The 19522-nt window shown below is 36.4% G+C and overlaps 1 protein-coding gene across 1 annotated transcript in view; it reads right to left on the reverse strand.

The window, feature by feature from the left end:
- Window positions 1–12505, reverse strand: part of cmah (cytidine monophospho-N-acetylneuraminic acid hydroxylase) — a 29627-nt gene extending 17122 nt beyond the window's left edge. The window contains exons 1-5 of the mRNA XM_038307530.1: window positions 12432–12505; window positions 1529–1740; window positions 1349–1440; window positions 1068–1177; window positions 786–976 (exon numbers count right to left, since the gene is read on the reverse strand). Of these exons, the coding sequence (XP_038163458.1) occupies window positions 786–976; window positions 1068–1177; window positions 1349–1440; window positions 1529–1734 (599 nt within the window). The 5' untranslated portion in view covers window positions 1735–1740; window positions 12432–12505. The remainder of the gene's footprint in view (window positions 1–785; window positions 977–1067; window positions 1178–1348; window positions 1441–1528; window positions 1741–12431) is intronic.
- Window positions 12506–19522: the final 7017 nt, after the last annotated feature.

The following is a 19522-nucleotide window of genomic DNA, read 5'->3' on the forward strand; positions in this document are numbered from 1 at the left end:
ATATTGATGTTTAAAAAGGAATTGTAGGGGACCAGCCAAATACCAGCAAAGGGCCCATGGAGGAACGTGGGGAAATTTGGAATAGCTACTATTGTATAGGCTTCGACTGCTGGAGGACATAGGGATCCCTTTTTCATCATTCTGCTCCACTCTATCTATCTCTGTATTCCCTCACTCTGTAGAATTTCTTAGTTCAATCTCTAACTATGTTCTCTCTGCTTTTTCTCATAGTAGCTTCATCTGGTATGTTCCTGTTTGGCTGTCATACCATCCTGGAGAGAAATATCCGCTGTGCTGCTGCCATCAACACCTTTGTTTATAGATGTTTGAGATGGGCCTGTTTTTCAATGTAGTCATGTTTCTCTGACTCTGACTCTGGCTAACTGTATGTACTCTCTTCATCCTCTGACATGGGAGCTGGCTTGGAGCTTGTCCGCCTGGTTGTGTGTTTCCTGGATGGGGCCACCTGTGAAGCTGGTTGACAGTTGCCTTTTGTATCTCTGCTTCTTTCTGTATGTCTGCTTCCGTCTCCTTGAACCCCAATCGGATATTAAAAATCTGTATGGTACAATGTAATTACCCCTGAGACCCTACATATTCAGAGTTTTCTTGTAAAAAAAAAAGTTGAAAAATTCAGAAGTTGTTAATGCTTCAGCAAGACGACATGTTTTCTCACTTAGAAAATAATCTATTTTTATGTGATATTTTTTCTTGTCCAATGGTGAAAAAGTAGCGACAGTTTTGATACAGTATTAGTTAAACAGCAGCAGCATTAGAGTGTATACCTCAGGTGGTCAGAGTGCAAGTGGCTGATGTAGATGAGATCGGCTGCACAGAGTCTATCCAGGCAGTCTGCCGGGGGCTCGTGAAGAAGCCACCAGCCTCGGGCAAAGGCAGGGCCCCTAAGCCATGGATCGAACAGGAAGCGCTTCTGTCCAAATTGCAGCTCCATGCAGGCGTGGGTGAAATATGTTATCTGAATGAAAGTTAAAGCTTTAAATGTTTGTACAAGCAATCCATATTCTTTTTAGAATACTTCCTCAAAGCTTAGATGAAAAAGCTCCTACTTTTACTTCTCCTGGCTGAAGCTCCTGACACTCTCTGGGATCAGTCAGCCACGGATCAATGGGGTTCAGCTCCACTAGCTGCATCCCTCCATCATCTAAGAGTTCAACCTCTGTGAAAGTGGATTAAAAAAATTATATCTACAAACCTGATAAACTATATCCAGTTTTAAATGTTCTTGTGAGCTGTTTGCATGTAGATAATTATTAAATATGTAATTTTCATAAATTCAGAAACCATTCAAAATTGAATATAGAATAAAGTTGCCTTTCACTCATCTTACCAAGTTCCTCCTGAAGGAAGCTGTCAGGCGGGTTGACATATTTCATTGATGAGACGTTTAATTTCCAGTTATGCTTGGTGCATTTAACTGTCCTGTAAGAGCAGACCAGTGCATAAGTTGTAATTAGAAGTATTCATTTCATAACGCAGCTTTTTTTTTTTTTTACAGATGTGTCCTCACCTGCCATTCAGGTCTTCTATGTCCTTGATAAACAGCCCCCCTTGATGTTTGCACTGATTTTTGCATGCTTTGAAGCCATCACTGCTCTTGAATATGATGTAACATTTCCCATCATGGGGGTTTTTCTTGAAGTTCACGCCATCTTTGATTGAGTTCACATCTTTAGCGTCCAGTGACAGCACAACCTTGGATGTTTGGGCAGCCATTTTTTCCTAAGAACATAATTTAAGAATTTAGGAGAAAACTAAATATTTACTGGTCCTTTTACGAAAGTTAACAATAAGTTCAGATACACTGGAAATTTCTGGACACAGCTGTTAATTTCTTTTTTAATTAAATGTCAAAGTTGTGACCTATGAGACAGATTTTTCATATTGGGTCATTAGGATCTCTGACATAAATCTAACTCTTTCCTTTAAGAAGTTCTTAAAATGAAATCTAGGGGTAACTGAAGAAACCTAGCCTCACTTATTTATTCAGGATGTCTACAGACAACACAACCAGGAAACTTTCCTTATTACAGTAAAACAGCTTAAGTCAACAGGGTGTGGTATGAGTTTCAGTGTGCAAGTAAAAATCTTTTTAACAGGTTGTTTGAAAACTATCCTATCTATTCCATGGAAACACCAAAGTGTACCTGTACCACAAAGCTAATGCTAATTAATTCACAACAAATACAGATACAGAAATTTCAATAGAATAGAGATATATTAATAGACATACATTATTTGTTCTGCGTTTTGTCTCTCTCTTCTTGTCCCTTTTCTTGTTGTTTTCCTCTCTATGTTTTGTATGCAGCTGACTTTTCATGCTGTCTCAAAAGGAATGAAAGATTTTTTTCCTGTGTTTCCAAAAAGGCCACAGCAAAAGTAAATAACACATTCCTTCTTTTCACTCTATATGAGCTATTATCTGCTTATCTGTTCTCCACTTTTCATTTGTACAAAACAATAGCTGAAATGAATCAGTTAACTGATTTTTCATTGTCATGGGAAAAAAAGTATTCAACTATTCACTCCAGTTAAATATCCTTTATTTAAGATTAAAACATTGTGGTCTAGTTCTCATTATAAAGCTAGAAACAACTACGCTATTGTACAGCGTTTCCCGTCAACCCCCTACAAGTTGCACAGGAACAGAAACCTTTCATTCCAGATTAATTAACTCATTAACCAACTTCTGTCGGCGCACTTTATCTTTCCATCTTAAAAGGGGAATCTGATGCAACAGGCTTTAACTGAAACCAACGTTAGGATGTGCCTACAGTTGACAGCTTAGATCACTTGCAAATCTACAGGTAATTATGGTAAGACGACCAGCAATGATATGAGCATTTAAGCTAAATTCCTTCATGATTAACACCAAAGAACAGAGAACACTGCAGGTCTCGGCAAAAAGACATTAAAAAATTATCTAAGAATCAGATGAATCAATTAATCCTAGTAATAATACCTCTTATGTCTGTTCAGATTTAAATCATCACCTCATCAAGATTAAACTTGTTTTAATGAGATTTTATGATTTTGAGGAATATAAACTATTGAATAACTCTGTAATGGTTATTTTTTATGTTTCTCTGTGAAATAGATCAGGTTTAGTCACACTGGGTGAATAATAATCATTTTAATCATTATTGTCAAGCATTATCACATTAGTTCACTGCAGTCCCTGCCGTACACTTTAATCAACAAACAAACAGAAAGAGTCTGATCCCTCGCCCCATGGTTTCCCATAAAAACTTGTATAACCAGTTTATTCTCAGAACTCCTATTAATTACGCTGTAGCAAACGTGTCATGTTGTTTTGTTTAAACAGGTATGGTTGGTCTATCACCCTGATAAAAAACAGTTCAATAAACAATTTTAATACCTTAATAAATTAATGAAGACATACTGATTAGGAATGCAGAAAATCCTGTGATGTAGATATTATTGCAAAGTCCCCTTCTCATCTGTATTCTGGGACCTTTAACTTTTTACTTTACTTTACTTTACTTACTTTAACTTCTACTTCTATCTGGGCTGAGTTTGCACCAACTATTTTACACATTTGTTCCTTTGCATATCAATATGAAGAGTGGGCGCACTGATGTTGTGATGACAATACAAAAATTAAAACACCAAACAGTGGAGGGTCATGTTTTCAGGTTAATTTGAACTCTAACTATACAAATATTTTTGTAAGTCCTACGTTTGCGAACAGGCTCTCGCATTAAATAATAATGATTTTTTTATTTTTTAAGAAGTTCTTAAAATGAAATCTAGGGGTAACTGAAGAAACCTAGCCTCACTTATTTATTCAGGATGTCTACAGACAACACAACCAGGAAACTTTCCTTATTACAGTAAAACAGCTTAAGTCAACAGGGTGTGGTATGAGTTTCAGTGTGCAAGTAAAAATCTTTTTAACAGGTTGTTTGAAAACTATCCTATCTATTCCATGGAAACACCAAAGTGTACCTGTACCACAAAGCTAATGCTAATTAATTCACAACAGTGTCAATCAGGATCAATGGTGCCATTAAGCTGGTTATGAACTTGCTAAATCAATCCAGCTCTGAATGATCACGAATCTGTCAACACCAAGGAGATAAAGAGCTGAATTCCTCCTACAAGGAACAAAACTCATGTAAGGAACAAAAATTTTCTTAAAAAAATACGAAGAGAAAATACAATTCTCAATGAATAGTGAGGTTAATGCATTGTGTTTAATGCCATGCATTTAACACGACCATGCATCCCAAACAATTTATTGCATATCATTTGCATAACCCTTGAATGTCAAGAGGACGTGGAAACAGATAAAAATAAAACATAGAAACATCATTACATCTGGCTAGTTGGACTTCTAATTCTGCATCATAACTGCATCACATTAGTACAAGAAGTGATCTGTCTTATCCGGATTTTCAGCTGATTCAGATCTCATTGGGGAAAATGGTAAAAATCTGCTCTGCTTTTAAAATAGTGAAAGCCCTAAAATGCAGTCCTAAATATACAGAAATACCTCAATGTCTTTTTTTTACTTCTTCCTCTGGTTTTCTTCATTTTTTTTCTTTTTCTTTATAAACCTTACGGTTTATCATTAATCCCCCATTGGTGCTGCCCTATGATGGCATAACATCCTTCCATCTTTTACTGTGGAAGGTGGCAGGGCAGATGATGAATTTATTAATCAGCTGCATCAGAACACTGAACACTTGATGGACAATTGGACAGATTGTACTTTTCCCAAGCCATTCGTCTTGACAGCGTTGTTGGCTGTAATATCACATAGCCAAACAATCTGTCATACAGAGAGAGCGGCACTCCTCCGGGTCGCACAGCCAACACACGGTTCCAGTGAAAATTTCTATCGCTCATATAAGTAATTGTTTTTCTGAGCCAAAGCATCTTCTCACAGTTTGCACGCTGAGTTTTATATCATTATGTTTTCGATTTTTTTTTATTCACCTTCATAAAACAAGTATATAAGAAAAGATGCCAGTGGTGTGTAAGGACATTATACAGGGGAAAACAAATACAGAAAATAAAAATACAGGAAGAGGAAAAATAAAAATAAATAATCAATCCAGTTAAATAAACGGAGATCGATGGATTTCACTCAGTCAGCACCTTATTTTCATATCATTTCAAAGAGAGAACAGTTCATCATACAGCCATTATCGCTTGGTATTCAGCCCTGTTCTGGCTGTGCAGCATTCGTTCACCCTTGCTTACAATAATGGAAAGTTGTCAGTCGAAACTAATTACAGACACTTTGGTTAAACAATAACATGTTATGAATAAACCTTGAGAAACAATCAGAAGCCATGTCTCGTCTAAAAACAGCCATGCAGGTGAAACAGACTGAGTGAAAACTTTTATAGTGAGTAGATAGGATAAATTAATATATGAAATAAGAGAAACTACATTTTCCAACCACAAATGAAAACTATTTAATTTGTCACAGAAATATTTTTTTTAACTGCTTTTGAGTTTTCAAAGTCTTTTATTTTGATATTGATTTAAGTTCTTTTTCCCTCTGATTTAAAACGGGTCTTTCATCAAAGGGCACGTCTTATTTTCCCAAACAGCTGATTGGCTGCTGGGTGGAGGTTCTCTAGGATTCAAATCAATCCTGAGAGCTAGCCTGCCTCGGAGCAGGTTTGCTCTTCAGAGTACGTCACAATTGTAACTAGCCTCGTTAAGAACAAATCAAGCTTCTTTGTACCGGTGCAACAACAAAATCTGTGACCCATCAAAATCTGTGACTGCAGAGGGCGATAGCGAGCATGTCTCTCAATAAACATCTTGAAAACAATTGAGAAGAAGAGCAACTACTTAAATTGCATAAGCACTCATACAGCACAGATCGTAAGGTATATAAATGGAAGGCGTTGTTGTCAATGTTAAAATCCATTTCACCGGCCAAAGTATGCTTTGTGTTCTCATTTTAATGTGTAAACCCATTGTAATCGTCCCATAAATATGAAATATTTAGCAAATGATCTACAGTGCTTAAGTGGAAGGATCAGTCTTATCATTGGTTTCAAATCCATTTGTAAGAGTCCTGTAACTGCATATTACATAAAGGTGACCATTCATTTGCAAGAAACACAACTCACAATTGTACTTCACTTCAGAAAATGTGACCGGCTTTTCTGTCATATAGCATACTTCGTCAGACCAGCATACCTATAGTCAATACCCATGCACAAGACATCACACTTGCATAGGCGTATGCTAGTCTGACACTAAGTGTCAGATCAGCATACCCATATTTTGTTACCAGAAAAGCATACTGAAAGTCAAGTAGGATAGTTTATTTATGCTTGATGTAATAAACAAAAAGTTTTAGTCTGAGGTAAACACAGACAGCCTCACTTCCTGTATTTGCTACCTCACCCCATGAGGATTTTATACAAATTACCTTAGAACTGCAATTACTAACATTTTCATTTTTATATTTAAAGCATGTGAAGTCCCTGAAAAATTACATCATCTAAGAAAATAAAATTTGTGGCAAAATTGTACAACAATTTGATCATGGATTGAACTATCCTTTATTCCCAACATTGAACAAGATTATTATTACTTTTTTATGGGCTAACTACAACAATGTTAGTAGAAGGCATCTTGTGAACGTTTGATTCACTTCAATTAATCTTTGGCATTCTAGCTGTTAATTTGTTGAGGTAATCTGGAGAAATTGCACCCAGCGCTTCCACAAGCAGCTCCCACAAGTTGGATTGGTTGGATGGGTACTTCTTGCCTACCATGCGGTCAAGCTGCTCCCAAAACAGCTCAATGGGGTTCAGATCTGGTGACTGTGCTGGCCACTCCATTACCGATAGAATACCAGCTGCCTGCTTCTGCTCTAAATAGTTCTTGCACAACTTGGAGGTATTTTCATTTGTTCTGCATCTCACAAACATTCTTCTTTGTGATCCAAACACCTCAAACTTGGATTCATCAGTCCACAACACCTTTTTCCCAGTCTTCCTCTGTCTAATGTCTGTGTTCTTTTGCCCATCTTAATCTATTATTTTATTGGCCAGTCTCAGATATGGCTTTTTCTTTGCCACTCTGCCCTGAAGCTCAGAATCCCGCAGCCGCCTCTCCACTGTAGATGTTGACACTGGTGTTTTGCGGGTACTATTTAATGAAGATGCCAGTTTGGGACCTGTGAAGCGTCTGTTTCTCAAACTAGAGAGTCTAATGTAATTATCTTCTTGCTCAGTTGTCCTCTGAAGGGAGTAGTACACACCGTTGTAGGAAATCTTCAATTTCTTAGCAATTTATTGCATGGAATAGTCTTCATTTCTAAGAACAAGAATATACTGTCGAGTTTCAGATGAAAGTTCTCTTTTTCTGGCCATTTTAATTGACCCCATAAATGTGATGCTCCAGAAACTCAATCTGCTCAAAGGAAGGTCACTTTTTTAGCTTCTGTAACGAGCTAAACTGTTTTCAGATGTGTGAACATGATTGCACAAGGGTTTTCTAATCATCAATTAGCCTTCTGAGCCAATGAGCAAACACATTGTACCATTAGAACACTGGAGTGATAGTTGCTGGAAATGGGCATCTATACACCTATGTAGATACTGTACCAAAAACCAGACATTTGCAGCTAGAATAGTCATTTACCACAATAGCAATGTATAGAGTGTATTTCTTCAAAGTTAAGACTAGTTTAAAGCTATCTTCATTGAAAAGTACAGTGCTTTTCCTTCAAAAATAAGGACATTTCAATGTGGCCCCAAACTTTTGAATGTTAGTGTAAAAGTAATCAATACTCATTTTGAAAATTCTGTGTCTTGTCTTGTTAAATTTGAAACTTAAAATCTGTTAGCACAAACCTGCATCCGGTAAAACCCCATTGTGGTCTAGATCTCATTTATAAAGCAAGAAACAAAAATGTGATTGTGCAGCGGTTCCTGCCAACAGGGCCGGCGATTGCTATAGGCGAGCATGTACACCAATATTTTGGAATGAAATTGTAAGCAAACAGATATTAAAAGTAAAACAAGTGAAGTCTGGCACTTAACTTTGCTCGCGACTCGAGAATGGCTGAACGGAAAAGACTCCTCCTCCTCGTCCTGCCGCCGCAGTCGGGCCCGTCTTAATCATCCACTCAGAGTACCACTGGTAAGCGCACACAGACTTTGTAGCCTGTCCGGTCAGTTAAAAATATTAATTGTGAAATCCGTCTTGTAATCGGAAGCATACAAGCTAGTTAGCTTGAAAAGTAAATAAAGTTTCAGACGTGCTGCGTGATGATGTGTTCAGATTGGCTCAGTAAAACGACAATTAGGTTATCATGATGCGTTCAAGTGTAACGTAAAGAAAACGGGAAATTTTGTTTTTGGCAAGAAACATGAGTAATACAGTTGTATATTGCTCTATATATAATTAAACTACTGATGCCAACATTTATTAAAAATTACATTTAATTTAAAATACAATTATTTATTTGTTAAATATTTTCCTAATCACTAAAAACATGATGAAAAGTGACAGTAGACAATACATTAACCAACAATTGTGAAAATATATTCTAGTTAGTTTTATGTCATTTCGAAGTGGCCTATTACATTAGCCATGTTTATTGAAGGCTAGAAACGTTTTTGTTATGCTCACTTGTTAAGCAATAAAAGCAATACCAGTTCTGTTAAAAAATATTGTTGCATCGTCTTTCCACCAAATAACAGAAAAGTATCGATAGTGGTATCGATAAAGACTCGGATCGATAAGGAGTATTGATAAAGGTATCGATATCAATAAATATTAACGATCCCCATCCCTAATGTTGACATCATTTTTTTCTCAGTATATATGCAGCAGAATTATGTGCTATATTATTAGCTTGAGAATGGGTAGAAGATACTAATATAAATAAAATATTTTGTAGTGATTATCTGCATTGAGTATTCAAAAGGGATGTACAAATAATCATCAAAATATATGAAGTTATAGCTGTTCATCATAGAATATGTGAACAAAAAAAAAACAACAACTTCAAACTTTTAATTTTGTAATGGTATTCATAAAAGCACTTTTGTTTGTAGAGGGTTAATCCTTTCTTTAATCACTAATCAATGTCAGAAATCAGGGTAAATATACCTGATATATTTTATTTAGAGGAAAATTTTGTTTATCTCATTTCTATTTATGTTCAAATGATTTAATTGAACTGGAACAGAAAATTTAATGTAATGTTTATCAATTACTTTTTTATGTAGTCCTTGGTTGAAGAATTTCTTAAATTTATTATTTTTTATTGTTATTTGGTAATTTCTGAAATTGATTTATTTAATATTTGTTTAATGTGTGTTAAATTTGTTAATTGTCTGAAATAAATTCATTCAATGATTCAATCCAGTTTTTTAGTTATACTTTACCTAAGTGTCCTTACAGATGGTTAAAAGTGTTTTTGCACAGACCTAACTTTGAGTGTGTAATAAATTATTTAAAATAATAAAAAATCACTCCATGCTAAGTTACAGTTTTTTCTGAATGCTTAAACACAACCTTGATTCTTATAGCACAATTTCTAAAACTATTAATACTTATAGCAAATCCACTCACTAAGTTCACAAAAGTAAAAGAACAAACACTGCTTTGCACTCAATTTGCAACACACTTGTAACACACACTTTGCACAACTGTAGGCACAATTCACCGCACAGCACTCTTTGTGGAACTGTAAACACAACTCAATGAATCACTAAACAGACGCTGAAAACAGTACTGGTATTTCGCACGGCAAAAGTGTGTGTGTGTGTGGGGGGGGGGGGGGGGGGGGGGGGGGGGGCGCAAAACTCAATCTCGCCTAGGGCAACCAAAGGGCTAGAACCGGCCCTGCCTGCCAACCTGCTACAACTTGCACAACTTAAAACACATTGTTAAAAACAATGAACAGCAGGGAAAGAACCTCTGTGTCTTTCCGGATTAATTAACTCATCAACCTGTTCTGGTTGAGTACCGACTGGTAAAACTTCTGTCGGTGCTCTTTATCTTTCTCTCTTGAAAAGGGGGACGCAGCAGGCTTTAACTGAAACCAACGTTATGGTTAACCAACGTTAACCAAGCACAATGATATGAGCATTTAAGGTAAATGTATTTATGATTAACACCAAAGAACAGAAAACACTGCAGGTCTCAGCAAAATTACATAAAAAAATAATCTAAGAATTAGATAAATTAATTAATCCTAGTATTAATTCCTCTTGTGTATATTCAGATCTAAATTATTACCCCTCAAGATTAAACTTGTTTTAATTAGATTTTATGATTTTGAGGTATATAAACTATTGAATAATTCTGTAATGGTTAATTTTTATGTTTCACAAATATGGGATATGGCTTTACCACCCACTCATCCACAGACAGGACCTTTTGTTAATTTTTTTCTCTGTAAAATGGATCAGGTTTAGTCACACTGGGTGAATAATATTAATTTTAATCATTATTGTCAAGCATTATCACATAAGTTCACTGCAGTCCCTGCAGTACATTTTTATCAACAAATAAACGGAAAGAGTCGCCCCATGGTTTCCCATAAAAACTTGTGTAACCAGTTTATTCTCAGAACTCCTTTTTTATTAGTCCGTGGCAAAGGTGTCATGCAACTGACAACCCTCAGATGTTAACCTCAAACTATGCAAACTCAGCACGCTTCATATGTCAGATATGCCCTTTTGACATTTTGCTTTGTTTAAAAGGATATGGTTGGTCTATCACCCTGATAAAAAACAATTTAATAATAAATTTTTATACCTTAATAAATTAATGAAGACATACTGATTAAGAATGCATAAAATCCTGTGACGGAGATATAATTGCAAAGTCCATGTTAGCTGTGACAGTGTTCTCTTTGCTCCCCTTCTCATCTGTATTCTGTGACCTTTAACTTTTTATGTCATTACTTCTATCTGGGGTAAGTTTGCAAAAACTATTCTACACATTTGTTCCTTCTCAATATCAACATCAATAGTGAGCGCCATGACGCTGTGATGACAATATGATAATTAGGACACCACACAGGGGAGGATCTACAGTCATGTTTTCAAGTTAATTTGGACTCTAAGTTTACAAATCTTTTTGTTAGTCCTTCGTTTGCGAACAGGCTCTCACATTAGGTAGTAATAATATTTTTTTATGTTCTTAAAATTAAATCGGGGCAACTGAAGCAACCTTGCCTCCCTTGTTTATTTAGGATGAGTACAGACAACGCAAACTGAAAACTTTCCTTATTAAAGTTAAACAGCTGAAGTCAACAGGGAGTGGTATGACTTTCAGCTTGTAAGTAAACATTTTTAAAAACAGGTAGTTTGAAAACGATCACATTTGAAGCAACCCTGCTGGTGTCTTTACACATTTATTTTGTGTAAGTATAAGAAAAGGTTAAAAATAGTTTGTTTTGTGTTAAGATGCACCACTAGTAAAAAAACAAACAAACAAAAAAACATTTTATTCGAATACTGTGGCTAATTAATATTTCGAAATAAAGGAAAACAAGACACGGAATATCCCTTTATTCAGACTAAACAAGGCGCATGCCAACTTCAGTGTAAGGCGTATGGTCTGCAGCGCGAAGTGTGCGTCCGCATGTTTGTAGCGCTGAATTCCGCTAATATAAAATCCGACATTGTGCGCCTTTTAGCTAAACTGTTTCATTATTAAAGAGCTTTGAGTAATTATATATTTACATTATATTTCATCTGGGGATCGTTTAAAAGAAAAACAGCCGCTATATGTTGGGATCGGGCACGCCCTGTTGAGTTTGGCCAAAATAAAAAACAAAAGGGCATGAAAAGGAGCTTCCGTCCTTTATAACATCCTCCAAAAACAACAACCAATTCGTTAACTTTCCTTCCTTCTTTTTTTTTTTTTTTTACTTTTTTTTTTTTTACTTTTTTGGAGAGCTTTTATAATAATAATAAAAAGAAAAAATAAACAAACCGTTATGATCTGGCTATTTTATTTTTATTGGTCTTTGTCGAAGAATTAAAATTCAGTCCAATCTCATTACCTTTTTTGTTCCATTTAAAACAAAAATGACAGCAAATAGTAAACAGCATGTTTGAATGCAAGAAGAAAAGTAATTTACGTCTATTTATTTTGAAATATAATTGAGATTAGTTATTTTAAGGATGGAACTGCATCATCAATAATAACCAAACACGTTGTTTCTACTTCTTGTAAAGTAAAATAACACTGGAACAACCAGGCATTGTAATAAATAATAGACAAGTACGGTATGTGTTTAAAAGAAAAATACAATAATGACAGAATAATTAAGATCTAAATTCTCTTCCTAACATAGGAGCCAACAGGTAATGTGGTAGCCTTTTTATAACACTTATATACTAGCCTTCTATTACTTTAAAAAAAAATATGTCTTTCTTATGACTTACTTCCAAAAAGGTTTATCCTCAGCTTCTCCTGTCCAGCAGTCAACACAGTGAGTGAAGATAAACTCTTCTTGTTCTCATATGCAGTAGGCTAAGAGAAAAAAAAAAAAGCTCTGCAGAATAAGAGGAAGGACCGTCCTGCAGGCTCATACCGCTTCCGACATATTGCATAGCTTTTTATTTTCATTTTCTAGAATCCCTTGAATTATGTGTTACAATTCTTTCATCTATACTTTTAAATAAGTAAATATACACACAAATATACACACATAAGGTTGTTCTAGTGATTTGCTGCAAATTAGTATGTTTCTCAAGTTAACATCGTTTTATGATTACCTGTCGGCACTAAAGAGAATATAGGCTATATATATTTTTAGATAAATGTTAATTTGATTATTTCTATTAAATCTGTAAAAGGGCGCCGAAGGGACCGAGGTGAAGTGTGTGCAGTTCATCCATCAACCTATTTTTTTTTTAACAAAAAGGGCAGTTCATGAAGACATAGGCTCCCTCATTTCCACCAAAAAGTTTACCAACAGCTTAATTTGTTATTAGTTGCTTCGTGCAATTAGGCTTCTGTTTTATTATTAAATTTTATTTTTAAAACTTAGTAAGTTTCTCCAGTAAAGGACATGCCCAGTGCGAAATAGGTGGAGGAAGGGAAAGATGCGCCCTCTCCATCACTATAGAAAGAACACCGCTGTTGTAACCTGCAGATAATGCAGCCGCGGGTATGAACAGCATTTTCTCTTTCTCCTCTCTCTAACAGCGCTGATAAACTCAGCAGAATTTGCCAGGGTTAGGGTTAGCTCTATAGGGTTGGCTGGCAGGCTGCGCTCTTCCTTATCTGCTGTAGACCGCAGGTCCACCACAACTCTGCAACTGCATTACACTATGTCACAAGAATGAGCGTGCAGCGGGATGGTAAACCAAGTGCTGCATATTCAAATACTTTAAAAACTGACAATATTCACACTGAAAAAAAGAGGAAAATGTAAAAAACGCGTTAAGGTAACTTGAAATGAATGCACCAAACTAACAAAATCATCTTTGCGTACATAAATAAAGACATGAATATGCATATAAAGATAAAGAAAAATATAAACTGTATGCTAAATATCAAGGTTAAATACAGAAGAGGATTAGGGCCACTGAAAAAGGTAAGGTTTAATGATTTTTAAATATTATTTCAGCTAAATATGGAAAAAAAAGGTCAGAATTCTGACTAATCTTGAAATTCTGACTTTTCCCCCCTCATAATTCTGAGATTAAAGTCAGCATTCTAAAATAAAAGTCAGAATTCTGAGATTAAAGTCAGAATTCTAAAATAAAAGTCAGAATTCTGAGGTCAAAGTTAGAATTCTGAGATTAAAGTCAGAATTCTAAAATAAAAGTCAGAATTCTGAGATTAAAGTCAGAATTCTAAAATAAAAATCAGAATTCTGAGATTAAAGTCAGAATTCTAAAATAAAAGTCAGAATTTCTGAGATTAAAGTCAGAATTCTGAGATTAAAGTCAGCATTCCAAAGTAAAAGTCAGAATTCTGAGATTAAAATCAGAATTCTGAGATTAAAGTCAGAATTCTAAAATAAAAGTCAGAATTCTGAGGTCAAAGTCAGAATTTTGAGATTAAAATCAGAATTCTAAAATAAAAGTCAGAATTCTGAGGTCAAAGTCAGAATTCTAAAATAAAAATCAGAATTCTGAGATTAAAGTCAGAATTCTAAAATAAAAGTCAGAATTTCTGAGATTAAAGTCAGAATTCTGAGATTAAAGTCAGCATTCCAAAGTAAAAGTCAGAATTCTGAGATTAAAATCAGAATTCTGAGATTAAAGTCAGCATTCCAAAGTAAAAGTCAGAATTCTGAGGTCAAAGTCAGAATTTTGAGATTAAAATCAGAATTCTAAAATAAAAGTCAGAATTCTGAGATTAAAATCAGAATTCTGAGATTAAAGTCAGCATTCCAAAGTAAAAGTCAGAATTCTGAGGTCAAAGTCAGAATTTTGAGATTAAAATCAGAATTCTAAAGTAAAAGTCAGAATTCTGAGGTCAAAGTCAGAATTTTGAGATTAAAATCAGAATTCTAAAATAAAAGTCAGAATTCTGAGATCAAAGTCAGAATTCTGGCTGGCAGGCTGCGCTCTTCCTTATCTGCTGTAGACCGACAGAATGGCACAACACAGCCCCAAAAGTGAAATACAAGTAACACATTGTTGTCATCGGTAACACACAAGCACTCAAAATTTAACACACCTGTTTCATATCAGTAATGTGTTGCACCCAATCAGTAATGGGGATATAAAGCCATGTCAAATCCAAACCAAATGGCATGTGTGATTTTCACAATGGAGGGCAGGAGAGAAGGTGGAAGTAGAAGTGGACGTGGACGTGGAAGAGGAGGAGGAGGAGACAGAGGAGGAAGAGACGGAGGAGGAGGAGGAGGAAGAACAAGAGCCATCATTTCCAATGAAATTAGAGCAACAATCATACACCATGTTCTGGTTCATGGAATGAGTATGAGGGAAGCAGGACTACGTGTTCAACCAAATATAAGCAGGTTCTCTGTGGCCTCCATTGTCAGGACATTGAGAGAACACAACCGGTAAGTGTACTATAATTGGTGGTCCCTCAAACTTACAGTACAGTATGTACAGTTGTGGAATGTCTCAATAAATTACTGTAACATCTCTAAAAATTGGCCCTTTTCTTGCAGGATTACAGTAAAACTAATAATAGTATTACATAAAAATATATATTTTGTGTATTTTACATATTTGGTTACCTTGCATTAGGTCTGTCTGTACAATTCTAGAATTGAAAGACTGCCACATTCTGGTGGAAGGAGAGGTATATTCTCACAACAGTAGGAGACCATTATTGTCAATATGGTCCTTCAAAATAATCTCATTCGTCTGCGAGAAATGCAACAGCGAGTTGAGGAAGACAATGAGAACTTTGAAGGAATAAACAGTGTGAGTCTCTCCACAATTGACCATGTCCTGAAACGCAACCTGATAAGTCTCAAACAAGCCTACAGAGTACCATTTGAGAGAAATTCTGAGAGGGTAAAAGAGCTACGATATCAATATGTAAAAGTAAGTAATACTTAATGTCCAGAGATTATACAGCACTATTGACTTACTGTACATCTTAACTGTGTTGAATGTAATGCAGCACATGTATACAGAGTCATGAAGCCTGGAATGCTATGTCATTTACGTAATATCAAAAATTAACTTTTTTTCATTTCTATAGAGAATGTTTCAACTGGATTTCATGGAGAGGCCTCATGAGTGCATCTTCTTGGATGAAGCTGGCTTCAATCTCACCAAGAGGAGAAGGAGAGGCCGCAAAATTATTGGTCAACAAGCCATTGTAGAGTTGCAAGGGCAGCGTGGTGGCAACGTGACCATATGTGCTGCCATCAGCAGCTACGGGGTTATTCACCGCCATGTGACTTTAGGACCTTACAACACTGCCCATCTTATAACGTTTCTGTATGCTCTACAGGAAGCATTACTGAGATGTGAAGAGAGAGGTGATGAGCAGGCAGAGCATCCCATGTAATCTGGGACAATGTTAACTTTCACCGTGGTCCTAGAATACGTGAGTGGTTTGAAAATAACCCACGTTTTATAAATGTGTGCCTCCCACCATACTCGCCCTTCCTTAATCCCATTGAAGAATTTTTTCTGCATGGAGGTGGAAGGTCTATGACAGAACTCCTTATGCACAGGAAAATCTCCTTCAGTCAATGGATGCAGCATGTGACAACATTGGAGTGTAATTGATTCAAGGTTGGATTCGTCATGCTAAAGGATTCTTTCTGCGTTGTTTAGCAAGGGACAGGATTGCCTGTGACGTTGATGAGGTCCTGTGGCCTGACCATGCCCAGAGGCATGATGCTGAGGCAGAATGATTCCAAGACATTGCAATCGATCTGCTGCATATTTTGTTTGTGACTATATTTGTGTGCAGGATTGTGCAAGTACTTCATAATAAATCAAATTTTTCCCCTGCTCTGCTTTGAGTGCAGTGTTTTGCATTTATCTCTGTAGTGTGTAATGACTGCTGTGTAGTGTTTATGCATTAGCTGGATGTGTGTGATATCTGAAAACAGTGTTTGGTTTTGGGTAAAGATAACATAGTTGTGAAGCAATTGTATGATATAGCAAGACAAGTCAAAGGTTTTGACAGTGTAGCTTAAGTGTGGTGATTTGTGTTTAAGGTTTTGGGAAAGCGAGAGAAATTTTCAAAAAATGTGTTTGAGCAACTCAGAAATACTGTAAAAAAAGAAAAAAAAAAGAAATTGTAAAAATACAGTCATATGTTTATTACTTTTTATGTACCGTATTTTCACGACCATAAGGCGCACTGTACTAAAAGGCACAGTCTCAGTTATGTGTGCCATTAATGTATTTAACACACACATAAGGCGCACCGGATTATAGGGCGCGGGTTTTATATACCGGTAAATATCCTCTACTACGTTTAAATACCTCTACTGCGTATTTAAAAATAGAGCTGGAGCAAAACTGAGTATGTTTGTGCTTTATTCATGTATTTATTACAAAGTATTAATCAAACCTGGGAGCTGGCCGTGAGACAGACACATCGCTGATGACACAGAGTGCTATGATCTCTCCTCGTAAACAGTTTATTGACGCATAAATTAACTTAAAATATGTTCGCTTTTATTATCCTGGTGCCTGCAGTTTAGCTTATTTAGATGAAAAACACCTACCAGCTGCCGCGGTGAACCGCGAGGAGGCGACCCGGCCAGAGGCTGCTGTTGAATGGGATTCCTACAGACAGTGCACCACTGGTATGTGGGGGTCTGAGCGGCTCCGACAGAACTAATATTGGAAGGCAGGATGGTAATCTGGATGAACTGACTGCAATTATTAAGTTTTCAGGTAGACTTTCTCACTGAAAAACATTAAAACTACTTTATTCCCACCGATCACAGCAAATATAGCTGAAAGGCAAAGAAAGGATAGAGTTGCTCCGCCCAAAGCGCGTCAGACACACTTTTGCACCGCGCAGCCAGAGCAGCAAAGCTGCTTCAGCCGCACCTCAGAACTAACTGGTACAAGCAGCAAAAATGAAGCAGCAGACGCGATTTTGCTGCTCTTGCTGCGTCCGGTGTGAATGTAGCATTACTTTGAACGGCCGGTTCACACCGATGTCGAGCGGTTGAAGTTCCTTTGTCAGACCTCCCGGAATAACAGCAAGCACAGCGTTCATTTGTTTCACCATGTTTTTCACATCGGCTGTGAGATGGGCACGCAAGGAGTCACACATTAACAGCGATGCGTGGAAAAAAACACCTGGTCTCATTACATACACTTCCCTTAGCCACTCTTTCATCATCTCCTCAATGAGGAGATGAGGAGTTCCGTATAAAGCACATACCTGTTCTTTTATACACAATCCACGCCCACACTTCCCTCTTTAATGTTCTCATCGTGTTCTCAACATGTCCGGAGTAACAACACACATAGGGCGCACCACACTACAGGACGCGCCGCACATATTGAAGGAAAAAAAAGACGTTTATATGCGCCTTTTAGTCGCGAAAATACAGTATTTTCTACTGTTTTCAAGGCTGCACTTTAAAAAACATGAAATTGTCTAGAGAGCTGTTCTTAACAAAATATCTTTATCTTTATCTTTATTTCTCTTGAGTATACAAAATGAAAAAATAAATCTTTTTAAGTTTAAAAGTCTAAGAATGGATTAGTGTGTCTGTCAGAGAAACCTGTAACCTCTATATAAAAGATGCAACTTTGGCAAATGAAAGTGAGGAATAACCTTTTGAAATGTATCAGACAAACTACACAGGCTTTAATACCTCACATAATTTACCAGACATTTACTCATTGCTTAAACTATAATATCCACTCAAAATAGGGATTATGAATGTTCTGTTTTTATCTTTTTTTTTTCCTTTATTTTCCTTTGCATGGGTGTTATCTACTTTGCATGCAGCTTCCTTTTTGGCCAGCAGAGGGAAGTCTTACTCTTAATATAGCCTGCAGTTTGTGATCCAACACCTCTGGATATGGAAAAGGATTAGGGCCATTGAAAAACGAAATAATAATCTAAGTTTAATCTCAGAAGTCTGAATTTAATTCGGATGGACAGAGGGAAACATTCTTCAAAATTTGGAGATTCAAGTCAGAATTGAGAATTCTGAGAATAAAGTCAGAATTCAGAAATTTAATTCATAGAATAACTACAAATTTAGAGATTAAAATAAGAATTGAATGGCCATTTTTATTGTGGTCGTTTTTGTATTTTAATTATTTATTTTTTTGTCCAATGGCCCTTATCCTTTTTGTATCCAGAGGTGTTGGACAAGGTGTGAGACTGTGAAGTGAAGAATTAAAAATAAGACAATTACATAAAAAAAAGATAAAATGACTGATATAGCGCTGCATGATGGCACAGTTTGTAAGCACTGTTGTCTTGCAGCAACAAGGTTTTGGGTTTGAGTCCTGGCCCAAGGTCTTTCTGCATGTTTGCATGTTCTCCCTGTGCGTGTCTGGGTTCTCTTCGAGTACTGCGGCTTCCTCCTGGAGTCCAAAAATATGACTGTTAGGTCTATTGGGATCTCTAAATTGGAGTGAGTGTGTCTGTGCATGGTTGTATGTCTTTGTGTGTCTCTTTGTTGCCCTTCGACAGACTGACGACCTCTCTAGGGTGTACCCCGCCTCTCACCCATAGACTGTCACAGATAGGCAGCGGCCACAATGTTACCTCAACGGAATAAGATGGACGGATGATTGATATAATAAAAATATCCCAGCATTCCACATTTTTTACAGTTTCTGATAATGGCCCTCACTGCTAGCTGGAATTTAAAATCCTCACATATGTCTTTGATTTGTCTCTAGCATGATGTTGACCTTTTCTCTCATATGTTGTCAGATCTGGGCATTTTCAGTTGCTTTTTGGGATAGTCTTTCATATGATATGTTACCAGACCTGTTCTATTGACTTGTGTTGATGAATCTAGATAGATTCACATTATACGTCATGTTAAGTTAAAGTGTTAAATGGGCTATGGAATAACAAAATAGATATTGAG

This window comes from Cyprinodon tularosa, unplaced genomic scaffold (assembly GCF_016077235.1).
Source record: "Cyprinodon tularosa strain WSP-4 unplaced genomic scaffold, ASM1607723v1 ctg1165, whole genome shotgun sequence".
NCBI lineage: Eukaryota > Metazoa > Chordata > Actinopteri > Cyprinodontiformes > Cyprinodontidae > Cyprinodon > Cyprinodon tularosa.